The sequence below is a fragment of the Anolis carolinensis genome, chromosome 2 (genome assembly GCF_035594765.1).
Source record: "Anolis carolinensis isolate JA03-04 chromosome 2, rAnoCar3.1.pri, whole genome shotgun sequence".
Taxonomy (NCBI): domain Eukaryota; kingdom Metazoa; phylum Chordata; class Lepidosauria; order Squamata; family Dactyloidae; genus Anolis; species Anolis carolinensis.
Window position 1 is genome coordinate 165,509,086 of NC_085842.1, and position 12,104 is coordinate 165,521,189.

The window sequence follows — 12,104 nt, forward strand, 5'->3', positions numbered from 1 at the left end:
ACAGTAGATTAGAACAAACCACCCAGAGAAGGGTTCCTTTGTTAAGGTTTCAAAAGGACCTCAGAGAAGGATTTAAGAACTAAAGAGGATGAGGAGGCCACTCTGGGAGAGGTAATGGGCAGTAGGCCAACCCCACACTGAAGTACTCCAACTCCATGTGGTTGCCTTGTTTGGACATGGCAAACAGGAATGGCATCCTTCCTCGTTCTATTCAGAATGACTCTGGGTGCTCCATTTAGTGACTCACATAACACTTGCACAGTGTGTTCAAACAGTCTGTTTTTATTCCATTATTTCCAACTTTACAGCAAAGATCAATACAAACGTACCCAGAAGAGCCAAGCCCTTCATCTTTCAGTGCAATGTGAATACTGTTTTCGCCTCACTCCATCCAGCTCTTGTTTTTGTTTCCCCAGAAACAAGGCATTACCTCACTTGCGCAGAAGAAACACAACCACATCCCCACAGCAATTGAGGCAGTAGAGGAGGGATCTCTTTCCCTACTCTACAACATAGCCAAAGATACGTAGCAATAGTTTGCAGATATACAGCTTGCCACTTCACTGCCATTGGCTATCAAAAGAGAATGGGAGAAGGAACCCAAGCTCTGCAGGTACCAAGGACTGGCAGGCAGGTGTGCATTCAAGAGGTGGAAGGCTGCAGCTGCCCCTTGTAAACATACTCCAGTGCAGTGGCAATGGTCCGCATATCCATCTCAATGCTACGAGCCCAGTTTTCCACGTCACCAATTTCCTGCCAAGAGAGAAGAAATCACAATCAAAACTCTGTCTTCTTATGTTTTTCAATGTACACCCACATGCTCACCTCACTCCCAGAGACTCAGATTGGACTGAAGATACTTTTGTGGCTTTTGAATGAATTGAGATGAATTCCAGAATTGCTCCTCTATTCACCCTAATTTTAATTAAGTCTTTGGCATAACTTATTTGCACACCTTACTGCATTTTCTCCTATTTACCTTCATATATTTGCTGCCTCCTAAACAACCTGAATTTAGATTGCAGGCTTACTGGGGCAGGGAAATATCTATTTTCCTTAGGTTTCTCTGTAAAATGCCATGCTCACTGAGAATAATGAAGACATGCATGCAATTTACCAGTAACTACAGCTGCAATTCCATTTTAACAGGTCAAACTGTAACAAAAGTATATAATATGAACAATACAGTCATGACTATTTTTATAATACTGCCACATGCTATAAAGGAAGGCTTTGTTTGAGAACTCCACGATTAGAAAGCACAGTAAGCCCATAAATATTATATCCATTTGACTGGTCTTTTTTGGAGTCTAGATAAAATACTACCAAATCCACCCCATGACTATATCAGGACAGTAAAAAGGCACATCACCCAAAAAACAGGGGAATTCCAGACAGGAAGCAATCAGGGCCTCCGAACAAAGGATCCCCCCATAGGAAGCAGCCAGGCTTTGAAGCTGAAAGGGTATTCAATGCTAATCAAGGTGGTCAATTGCAATATTCACACTTGCCTCAAGCAGACAAGAGTTCTTTCTCCCACCCCGGACACTCCACAGATATATAGACCCCATTTGCCTAGTTTCCAACAGATCTCACAACTTCTGAGGACGACTGCCATAAACATGGGCAAAATGTCAGGAGAGAATGCTTCTGGAACATGGTCATATAGCCCAGAAAACTCACAGCAACCCAGTTTCAATCCTTTCTTGCCAAATTAATACCTATGTCCGGCAGGTGGTGCTGTACACCTAGTTACTATCAGAACTATCTGTTGGTCTGAAGCAGCAAGCAAAGTTCTAGTGTGACTGGAACCATCTCAACAGGGAATTATATCGTTTTTGATAGTGAATTTCTTCTAAATTGCTCTGAATAGAAGCATGCAGGTTCTTACTCTTCCCAGATTGCTCAACACCCATTCAATTATTTTAGCCGGGGCTTTCCTTGCTATGCTTTCCCGCTCTTATGATTTCATGTTCAACTCTGTACTATGTTTTCATCTGTGGCCCTCATTAGCTACTTGCTGTGGCAAATTTAATTCTTTCCCTGCGCCATGCTCAACCCACCATCTCAATGCAGATCAAGCTAGTTTTCTGTGGCTCTACACATGCAAAGCCCAAGGCCATCCAGATGTTTTGGTCTTCAGCTCCCAGAATTCCTGACCACTGGACAAGCTGGCTAGGGCTTCTGGGAGTTGGGGAGTCCCATACACCTGGGGGACCGCAGGTGTAGGACAAGGAGCACTGGATTGAAATTGCAGGAAAAGAGATTCCACCTAAACATCAGGAAGTTCCTAATGGTAAGATCTATTTGGCAGTGGAATATGCTGCTTCCTCACGAGTCCAGTGAGTCTCCTTCTTTGGAGGTTTTTAAGCAGAGGCTAGATGGCCATCTGTCAAGTGTGCTTTGATTGGATTTTCCTACATGGAAGGGGGTTGGACTGGATGGTCCTTGGGGTCTTTTCCAACTCTGTTATTATGTATGCCAGTTGAGTGACAAGTGTACATGGGCAAGGGATGAGAGGAATGCACAGGTAAGCCTATGAAGGAAGAAAAACACTGGCCTCTTATGGGGAACTGCAGTAACAATCTCTAATGGGGAACAGCAGTAGCAATAATCATTGGCAGCTGATATCCAAGAGAGAAAGTGCACCTCTGGCCAGACTGAATACAGCCAAGGAGACATGAATAGAAAATGATGCCATGCTGCAAGAATTGGAGGGGGTGCAAAGAACCTTTATGACCCAGGCTTCCACTCACTACTTCATTGCCCCTGTTTTGCCAGACATGGAAGCTGTACCAGGAGCAAGTGAATTTAACTGGTATCTGCAGATTAGAAAAGGCCCTTACGTCCTTGCAAAGATTCCTCAAGAAGGGGCAACAGCAAAAGGAAAGAAATTGTTAACCCTTTTCCGATTTTAGTTCACAGGATAGTTTTTGAGATAAACACAGAAGAAAGCAGTGTTCACATGAATAGGTGACAGGAAAAAAAACTAATCATGTCTTCTCTTTTCCAATGCAAGTTGCCTCCTGAGAGCAATGGGTGATGAAAAAGTGGAAAACATGCCTTTGTTAAACACAGCTGTAATAAAATGCAAAATCCACTTCTTAAGTAGAAAAATAATCCCAGGAATACTTATGCAACCCATACTTAGATGCTGCTTGAAACAAGGAAACATCTCATCCTATTTATGCAGTTACAAGGCCCTTGTATTCAACACAGCAAACCAGCATAAACTTTGTGTTACAAGCACAAGACAACTGAATACTTTGTTTTCACATATGTTGTGATGATACCCTGTGTAGAGGTGTGTAGAGGTGTGAATACTGTCAGTGATCAAGCCTAACTGGAAATTATATACTCCGGTCAAACAAAGTCTGGCCCTCCTGATGATGCAGGACTACAACTCTCAGCACATCTCACTATTGGCCATGTTGGCTAGGGCTGATGAGCATTGCAGTCCACTAACAACTGAAGGGTTGAACCTTGCCCACCACTTTTAGGGATAAACTCAGGATCAAGCATAGTTTTATCTATGCCAATTCCCCATTATTGTCCCTGAACCCAAGCCTTTTCCTTTGTATAAACTTGTCCTCCCTTCTTGAACCTAATCTTGTCCTTTCATATTGAGATGGAGTTAAACTTGTCTGGAATTTGTGCATTCTTCATTCATGTAGCCATCCCACTAACCTTCAAAGCCTGGTTGAAGTTTTCCACCATGCTGATCCACTGGCCTGTCTGCTTGGCAAACTGAGCCGCCTGGATCTGCAGTGTCTTCACTTCATGGTCAAGCTTCCTTTGGTTTACATAGGCTTGTGCAACCCTAAAGTGGGAGAAAGTTTCAGCAATAAATGTGATGAGAAAAAGAACAGGATAAACGTCCCCTCCCTGTTATTTCTCCCCACCAAGTGGCTTCCCAGCTCAGAGCAAGCTAACCCCAGGGGCAGAAGCAGGCGCTGGGAGTCTGCAGCTGGGTAAGTTCCCAAGCTGTAGCGGATTTAGGGGCTAAGCAACATCTGGCAATCATTATGCAGCACTGGGAACATCTGGATCCAATCATGGACTTAGGCAAAGGCAGGTGAAAGGTTGGGCATACTAAGGCGGGTGTGTGATTTCCCTCTCCAAGGGAGATAAAGGAATCACCCACAGAAGGGTGGATCTAGGGGAAGGGCTGCTTGATTGCCTTGTAAATATGGCAAGAAATCTGGCAAAAGGGTGTGTGTGCGAGTGCGTGTAGGAGGAGATATGGACAGTAACAGTAGGTCTAAAATGGTGGCCGAACTGTAATACAGAAAGAGAGAAACCAAATCTGAAGCAGTGCAAAGAATATCTTTTATTAGTACTGCATTTAAACAAATAAAACCCTCCCCCTCTGAAGCGCAGATCTATCCAAGTCAGTGGCCCTTAGTCCTGCAAAAACTACAGGCCCATCAGACTATGTTGTTTTGTAGGACATATGCAGCACACTGATGCAGAAAGGCCTCATTTTGCTTCACTGAACTGCCTTAATTTTCAGATACTAGGGTATCTTTTCCATCTGCTGTAGCAACTAAAAGAATCTAGTGCTCTCCAGATACTTTGAACTATGACTCCCATAAGGATAAGTTAGCATGGATTACGATCAGAAACTATGGAACTCATGGACCAAAATGTGGAGAGTGCCTATTGCTTGCTTCCAGGCATGAATGGGACAGAATGGGAGAGACAAAGTACTAAGGCACCAAGAACATTCTGTAAGCACTGAACTGTTCCACAAACTTCTCAGATAGCAAAGCATCTGGAGGCCACTCATACATCACTCTTTGATTTAGTTGTATCAATCATTCAGCCAAGGGTAGACTGTAGAAAATACAACAGGAAGGAAAAGAAGCTATTGCATGTCTTGGTCTTCCTTCCTGGAATATTTAATAACTACTGATACCACAGGTTTGTGGAGCTCTGCTTCCTAGGAACTGGAAGAAGACAATGCAGTTTTGATCCAGACTAGTTGAAGAGATGGGTGTGCCTTCTTGTCTAGTAAGATTATAAAGAAAGCAAACTACCACAAGGTTGTGCTGCCAGACATCAGGCAGAAAGCTTAGGTCCCTTTGTGGTAAGTCTTAAGGTCATGGAGAGAGAGGCTATTGGGGCTGTACTGCATGAAGATAGAGTGTGCCTCTTGTACGCCTCCATACATCTGAAAAAGGTTGTGAGACACCCAAATAAGGCATGCAGCTGAAATACTTGCAATTCTTGACTAGCAACTGTTGTCCTCTTGTTCTTGTTTTTGAGATAAATAATATCCAAAAAAAGAGAAGGATTTCTTGAAACTTTTAGATCCTGAATACTTCAATGCTTATGAAGTTTGCAATGTCAGTTGCTAGCCTATGGTTTGTCTTTCCTCAGGATGCACAAAGCCTCTGGCTGAAGTGCAGTTGTTTGCCTGCTTTGTATTTCATCTCTGAGTGAACTGCATTGTTATATATAGTCTTTCTAACATCTTGAGTGTTTCAATAGGAATCTAATCTTTATTTTTCTTCAATTAACAGCTTTCAACAGCTCTTCATGAAATCATGCTCCTGTCTAATGAACTAGGTCAATTAAAACTCTTTAATAGTCTATAGTGAATTAGGTTCCAATCCAGTCCTCCCCTTAATCAACCGGGCATTTATTCAAGTGTTTCCTCCTTAATCAAAAGTATTGTTTTGAGAACAAGTCCTTAGCTTTTAGTGAATTATTACAATTTGCCATATTTTCTTCTTTAACAAGCCATTTAATTAAGTCAATAGTTCTAGATTTATTATTACAATATTTTCTTATTGGAATGAACAATCAGTATTTCCTTTACGTGGAATACAATGGAAGGCAGCAACAGATGTGTATAGTGAACTGTGCAAAACCTCAGGGAGGCTCATATAGGAAGAAAATGTTCTCTCTACCACAACGTCCTCCCTTACATTCAGTCTTATTTCCCATGGACAACTATCTTCACTAAAGGCATTACTATCCTGTTATCCAAAATTATACCAGATCTGACAATCATGCAGAGTTTTAGTAATCTGGCCAAATGCACAATAATTAGTTCACCTAAAGTTAAAAGGGAAATTCTTGAACAAAGCTGATGTATTTTCCTTTATCCCTGAAGAATGTAAAGATCCCTATGTGAAACCCATATCATAGTTTCACTTACCCAAGCCTGGGGAAAAATGGACTTTCTAGGAATTTCCTGGGTCCTCCAGAGAATTATATGGTATGCTTCCCCAGAAGTTACTAAAGAGTTGCATTTGAGGACCCAGCAAGAAGATATTTCTTTAGAATCTCTAGGTTCTTCAACACAACTCTATGGTGTGCTAAGCCCATAAATCAGATAATTTAATGGCAGTCAATCATATCCAAACAAATATGGGAATGTATCCCCTTTGCATAAAGGTGTCTTTCTGTATTTACATTTGATCAGAGAACTAGTTAAAATTGTAATGATTTGACAAAAGATGCTTCTACTGCAAGGACTTTTCGCAGGAAGCAGAGACCGATTTTGTTGTTGTTGGAGACTGTTCTAGTGAGGTTTTCCACCCTATAGGAACTTCTCTGGATGTCCAGGTTTTAAGGAAAAGGTTTTCTCTTGGCCCACTACCATCAAAGGCACATTTGATGGGAATGTGAGATAGGCCTTCATGGTGGCTCCTGTGGAGCTCTCTCTCATGGAAAGCTGGCTCGGCCTTCTCTCCTTTTCTTCTACTACCAAGCCAATGCCTTTTTATTTAGGCAGGCTTTGGACATTTATTGTTTTGTGGAAGAGTTTTCAAAGTTATATTTTAGGTTTTTCTTTCTCATCTACTATGTTTTAAATACTTCAAACCTTTAAGTCAGTGCTGTCATAGATGGAAAGTTGCTGTGATAGATTTTTAGCTGCACTCCCTTTTAATCCATGTTGTAAGACACTTTGAGTTCCACATTGGGAGACTAGCAGGATATAAATAAAATTTTAAAATCCACTTTATTCTTTGTACAATCTGAGGATGTTAACAGTTTAAATAATCTGGTAAAACCAACCTGCTTGGGCCTCCCTGCAGCCTGGGGGTGCTGAGTGAGCCTCTTCCCAATTCCACTTTTAAAGGACTTGTGGGGGACAAGAAAAGAGGGGTATAAGATAGCATTCCTTTTCTCTAGGTCTCTTGGATACAATGATTAACTCCAATAGCAAGGCCAACGGGAGTTATAGTCCAACACATATGAATGCCATCAGATTGAGGAAGATCTTCACAGCACTGGCTATTCTAGTTTTATTCCTAATCTCAGAATGTTACAGGGGTAAAAGATCAACTTTCTACAGCTCAGTGCCAGCTTTAGGTCTGAATAGCATGGCACTTTACAATGTCTGAGCTATAACAGAGTTAATAAGACTGACAGATCATATCCACCTAACCCTGGAACTCAGGCAGCTGGAATCCAAGCAACTTTCCCAGGGAAGCTAAATGCAGTTAGCATTTGGAAGCAGTGATATGATATGCATTTCAAAATAGCAGGCGGAAAGATGAATAGAATGCATACAGTTTTTTTTACACAGAAGTAATGACATCCAAAAATGTACTTCAGGGCTGTATTCCTTCTTTCCCTCCAGATACACCATGCAGCAATACCACATAGGAAGTCCTTGCCAAATCATTTCTCCCACCATCCCAAGTAATTGCTTTGGACTTGCACTGCAGATGAAAACCCCTGGGGAAGCAAAAGCCTGGAAAATGAAGAGGCAGAAGCAGCTTCCTCCCTCCCCACCAGCTAACCACAGAGCTAGATGGCGCCAACAGCAGAGCTTGGACATGGTTTGTCAAGGATAGAAATCATGCCTTAAAACTGTAGGAACTCTAATTTCCCATTTAAATAAACACAGTAGAAAAGCAAGTGGGGAGGTGTGTAGCTTGAATAAGGCAGTGGGTTAAGGACATTTGCACCCACAATAAAGATAATTTTAAATATGATATGAGCTACAAAGAGTTCAGCTCCTCCAAACTGTGAAAGTACCAGACTCCCAAACTTCAGAAACTTGCTAGTGTAAGGCATCTTTCCTTTTTTTAAAATGCTTTTCTGATACAGCTGTATAATTCCTGGCAATTTCTTTTTCCGATTTGTGGACTTTGGACTTATGCTTCCAAAACTACTCTGTGTTATCATAATACAAAGAGATAAACATATACTATATTTGTAAAGCAAGAATTCTTGCATTCCTAGGCTAGGCAAATTGCTTTTTTGAGCAGCACAGAGATCCTAGCTATAGGAGTATTAAACATTGCCAAGCTAATTCAAGCAACAGAGGATTTCTCTAACTAAGCAAGATCCAAACAGCTTGAAGTTCAAAGCATTCACACTGAGATGATGCTAGGGGATCATATAGAAAGGGAATGGCTAGAAACATAACCAGACAGCTGTATATAGAAATACTGGGACCTCTTCAATTGAGAATACAGATAGGTGTGTGTAGTGGAAGGGTACATTATTCATAGATATTTATTAAAGAGTAAATGGTGGTATGAACAAAACAGATAAAGTCGCTGAAAAAAACCATGTATTTTGATTCTAACTCACAAACTAGAATAGTAACACTCATGTATATAATAATTATTAACAATGCTTTGCTGGGTCTTAGAATTCCGCTTTGCCCAAGAACACTTACCCTACATTCAAGTGGTCAACCAAAGCTTCTGTTACGCAAGTGGCTGCAGCAATGGCCTCCCGTCGCCGCCGTTCTAGAAAGAAAAACAGAGGCCCTTTCACTATTACATAATGTAACACGAGTTTTGTTCCTGGGTTATACATGTCATTTCCTAATTGGTTCTATTATCAAAAAACATGGAAAAAGTTTATTTAACTGCAAAAACTTTGTTTTTGCTGTATATCCTGCAGCACATGTTGTTATGGTTTTTCAATGACTATTTCACAGATTCAACCAATTCAAAATAGTTTGTGGCAGTCACAAAAACAAAGTTTCTGTAGTATAACAATTACTTTCAAAGCAAGTACCACACAATTAAACAGGAAATAACATTTTAAAACCAGAAACAGATTTTTTTTTCAAATTTTGTTACATAGTTTTATCTGAAAAGGATCATACATTTTTGGGTGGGGTCTAAATGAGAGATGCATCCACTTTCATGACATTTTGCTTCATTACTATCTGAGAGCAAAATTATAACACAGAGAGGATAATAATAATAATTTTATTTCTTACCCGCCTCTCCTTGTGGATCGAGGCGGGTTACGAAATAATTAAAACACATACACATTGTAAAAATACCACAAATACATGTATTAAAATGTATTTTAGGTAAGATACATATTAAAATGTATTTCTCTAAAATACGTATTAAAATACACAAAACAGAGATTAAACGAAGGTTTGTGGTTTTTTAACTTTTAATGTGTTTCAATGGACACATTAAATTGGGAATTTTTAATACTGGTTATATTTAATCCTGTTTTAATGTTCATATATTGGTATATTTTTAAATTGTTATGCTGATGCTTTTATTTAAGCTGCTTTGAGTTCCCTTCGGGGGAGATAAAGTGGGGTATAAATATAATGACGATGATGATTAAAATCCATGATTTACAACTGGCTGGGTAGGCCTGACAGAAGAGATAGGTCTAGATCAGTGGTTTTCAACCTGTGGGTCCCCAAGTGTTTTGGCCTACAACTCCCAGAAATCCCAGCCAGTTTACCAGCTGTTAGGATTTCTGGGAGGTGAAGGCCAAAAACATCTGGGGACCTAACAGGGTGAGAACCACTGGTCTAGACAGATATGTGTGTTGACTTTTCTTTTAAACACATGATTCATTCCTCCAGTTATTATTGGTGAGCATTACGTTACATGTGCACAATTGCAATGCCACTCCAGCAGTTTGACTCAGTGAGAAGCATTACGATAAAATCAGAGGTAACTGATAGGATTCAAAGACATGGCCATGTCAGGCCCCTCCCACACAGCGGAATAAAATCGCACATTGTCTGATTTGAACTGGAATATATGGCAGTGCAGACTCAGATAACCCAGTTCAAAGCAAATATTATGGGATTTTCTACCTTGATATTCTGGGTTATATGGCTGTTTGGAAGGGCCCCCAGTCTGGAATATCAGTATGCAAAGGGATCTTGTAGTAACTAAGAGGCTGAGTGAATGAAGTTGGTGGCATCAACCTTTGTAGATTACATCTTTCTTGGATGCAGGTAGTAGGCATTGTGTATCTACACCAGGCATGGGCAAACGTTTTTGCCTTGGGGCCGCATTGTGGGCCTGAACGAAAGGGCCGGGATGGGGAGTGGCTGGGAACTCACTGGGTGGGATGTGCTTGGAAGGAAGAGGGCCTGTGAGAGGGTGAGGCTGGGAGGGGGTGGGACGAGCCTGGGTCATCCTCAGGTTCTCCAGGCATAAGGATGGGTCTGCTCACCCCATCCTATGCGGGGAGAAAAACGAGGTGGAGGAGGGCGAGACATGCTGTGGCTGAGAGTGCTCCAGAGGGCTCTCAGCTGCTGTGTGGCTTCCTCCTCCAGTCCGTTATGCATAAGGATGTGACGGGCCACCACGTCCTTATGCTGAGAGGACAGGGAAAATAGAGGGCCTCAGGTAAGTGCCCAAGGGGCTGCATCAGGCCGCTGGACCTTAATTTGCCCATGCCTGATCTACACTGTAGAATTAATGCAGTTTGACACCGTGTTAGCTGTCAAGTCTCAATGTCATGGGATCCTGGGAATTGTAGTGAGTGCCTTGGCACCGTTTGGCATAGAAGGCTAAAGACTTTGCAAAACCATGTCTCCCATGGTTCCACCTCATTGAGACATGGCAATTAAAGCAGGATCAAACTGCACTGATTGTACAGTATAGGGCGGGCATGGGCCAACTGGAACTCACCAGGTGTTTGGGACTTCAACTTCCACAATTCTTAACAGCCTACCAAAACACCCAGAGGGCCAAAGTTTGCCCATGCCTGGCACTCCATTGCTGCAACTCTGTGGACAATCCTGTGTATAGCAGGCATGGGCAAACTTGGGCCCTCCAGGTGTTTTGGACTTCAACTCCCAGTGGGAGTTGAAGTCCAAAACACCTGGAGGGCCCAAGTTTGCCCATGCCTGGTGTATAGTGTTATACATATAGCATGTGGACGGGGGCTGGGGAAGTGATGCCTTCTAGACGCAACTGGAGTCCAACTTCCAGCAGGCCCAGCTAGCCTGGAGGACTTCACAACGTCTCTAGCGAGCCCTGCTGGGAAAGTGTCCGAAGGCCGCAGGAGGCAGAAGGGCTGAGCAACAACTCCTTCAAGTGGCCCGCCCCTTGGGTCCAGCCCCAACTCAATCGAGGGACGGAGGAACTGAGCCCTCCCTCACCTTGCAGCTCTTTCCTCTCGCCCTGCTTCGCCTGGTGTTCCCTCAGCAGCCGAGAGAGCATGGCGGCGATCTCCGCTTCCTCAGCTGCAGGGCCTCCGCTGTGGCCCCTTCCCCGTCACGTGACGCAGCCCAGATCTCACGTGACCACGTAGGCGGGCTGTCTCTCTCTCGCGCGCGCCCTGTTACCCGCAGGCGCGCTCCTTTGAAGAAGAGAAAGCAAATAAGAGCTGTAAGGATCCTCTCACTCTGCAGGAGTCTGCCCTATACCATACAGCTGTGGACAAGTCTACACAGGAACCACCAAATGCAGCAGCATTGTTCAGACACGAATCAAGGAACAAAAACGGCACTGCAGGCTAATACAACCAGAGAAGTCAGCCATAACAGAACAATGTGTTGTCGAAGGCTTTCATGGCCGGGATCACAGGGTTGTTGTATGTCTTTCGGGCTGTGTGGCCATGTTCCAGAAGCATTCTCTCCTGACGTTTCGCCCACATCTATGGCAGGCATCCTCAGAGGTTGTGAGGTATGGAGAAAACTAAGCAAAGAGGTTAATATATATCTGTGGAAAGTCTAGGGTGAGAGAGGTCAGTATGAATGTAGTGTAGTTAATCACTTAAATTAGCATTGAAAAGCTTATCTGCTGTCTTCTTCCTGCCTCTGGGGCATCCTTTGTTTAGAGTCGTTAACTGCCCTTGGTTGATTCATGTCTGGAAACCCTCTGTTTTCAGAGTATTGCTTTTTATTTACT

General features: G+C 42.6%; 1 protein-coding gene across 3 annotated transcripts; it reads right to left on the reverse strand.

Moving 5' to 3' along the window:
• Nucleotides 1-261: 261 nt before the first annotated feature.
• bloc1s1 (biogenesis of lysosomal organelles complex 1 subunit 1) lies at nt 262-11,527 on the reverse strand. 3 transcript variants are annotated; one of them, XM_062971019.1, is made up of 6 exons: nt 11,354-11,527; nt 8,648-8,720; nt 7,030-7,095; nt 3,688-3,820; nt 2,847-2,877; nt 262-753 (listed from the first exon to the last, which is right to left on the reverse strand). In XM_062971019.1, exons 1-6 carry the CDS (start codon nt 11,412-11,414, stop codon nt 743-745), a joined length of 375 nt encoding a protein of 124 aa, XP_062827089.1. In that variant the 5' UTR covers nt 11,415-11,527; the 3' UTR covers nt 262-742. The 3 variants fall into 3 exon arrangements, with proteins under 3 accessions (XP_062827089.1, XP_003223234.1, XP_008112604.1); XM_003223186.4 differs by lacking the exon at nt 2,847-2,877 and having other exon boundaries at nt 11,354-11,512; XM_008114397.3 differs by lacking the exons at nt 2,847-2,877; nt 7,030-7,095 and having other exon boundaries at nt 11,354-11,512.
• Nucleotides 11,528-12,104: the final 577 nt, after the last annotated feature.

Bases quoted from the DNA above. Each gene is read 5' to 3' on its own strand.
- bloc1s1 (XM_003223186.4), bottom strand. From the start codon at position 11,414: ATGCTCTCTCGGCTGCTGAGGGAACACCAGGCGAAGCAGGGCGAGAGG. The intron at 8,721-11,353 runs GTGAGGGAGGGC...TTTTCTTTCTAG, and splicing joins CGAGAGGAAAGAGCTGCAAG to AACGGCGGCGACGGGAGGCC. The intron at 3,821-7,029 runs GTTGGTTTTACC...CTCCCACTTTAG, and splicing joins CTGCAGGGAGGCCCAAGCAG to GGTTGCACAAGCCTATGTAA.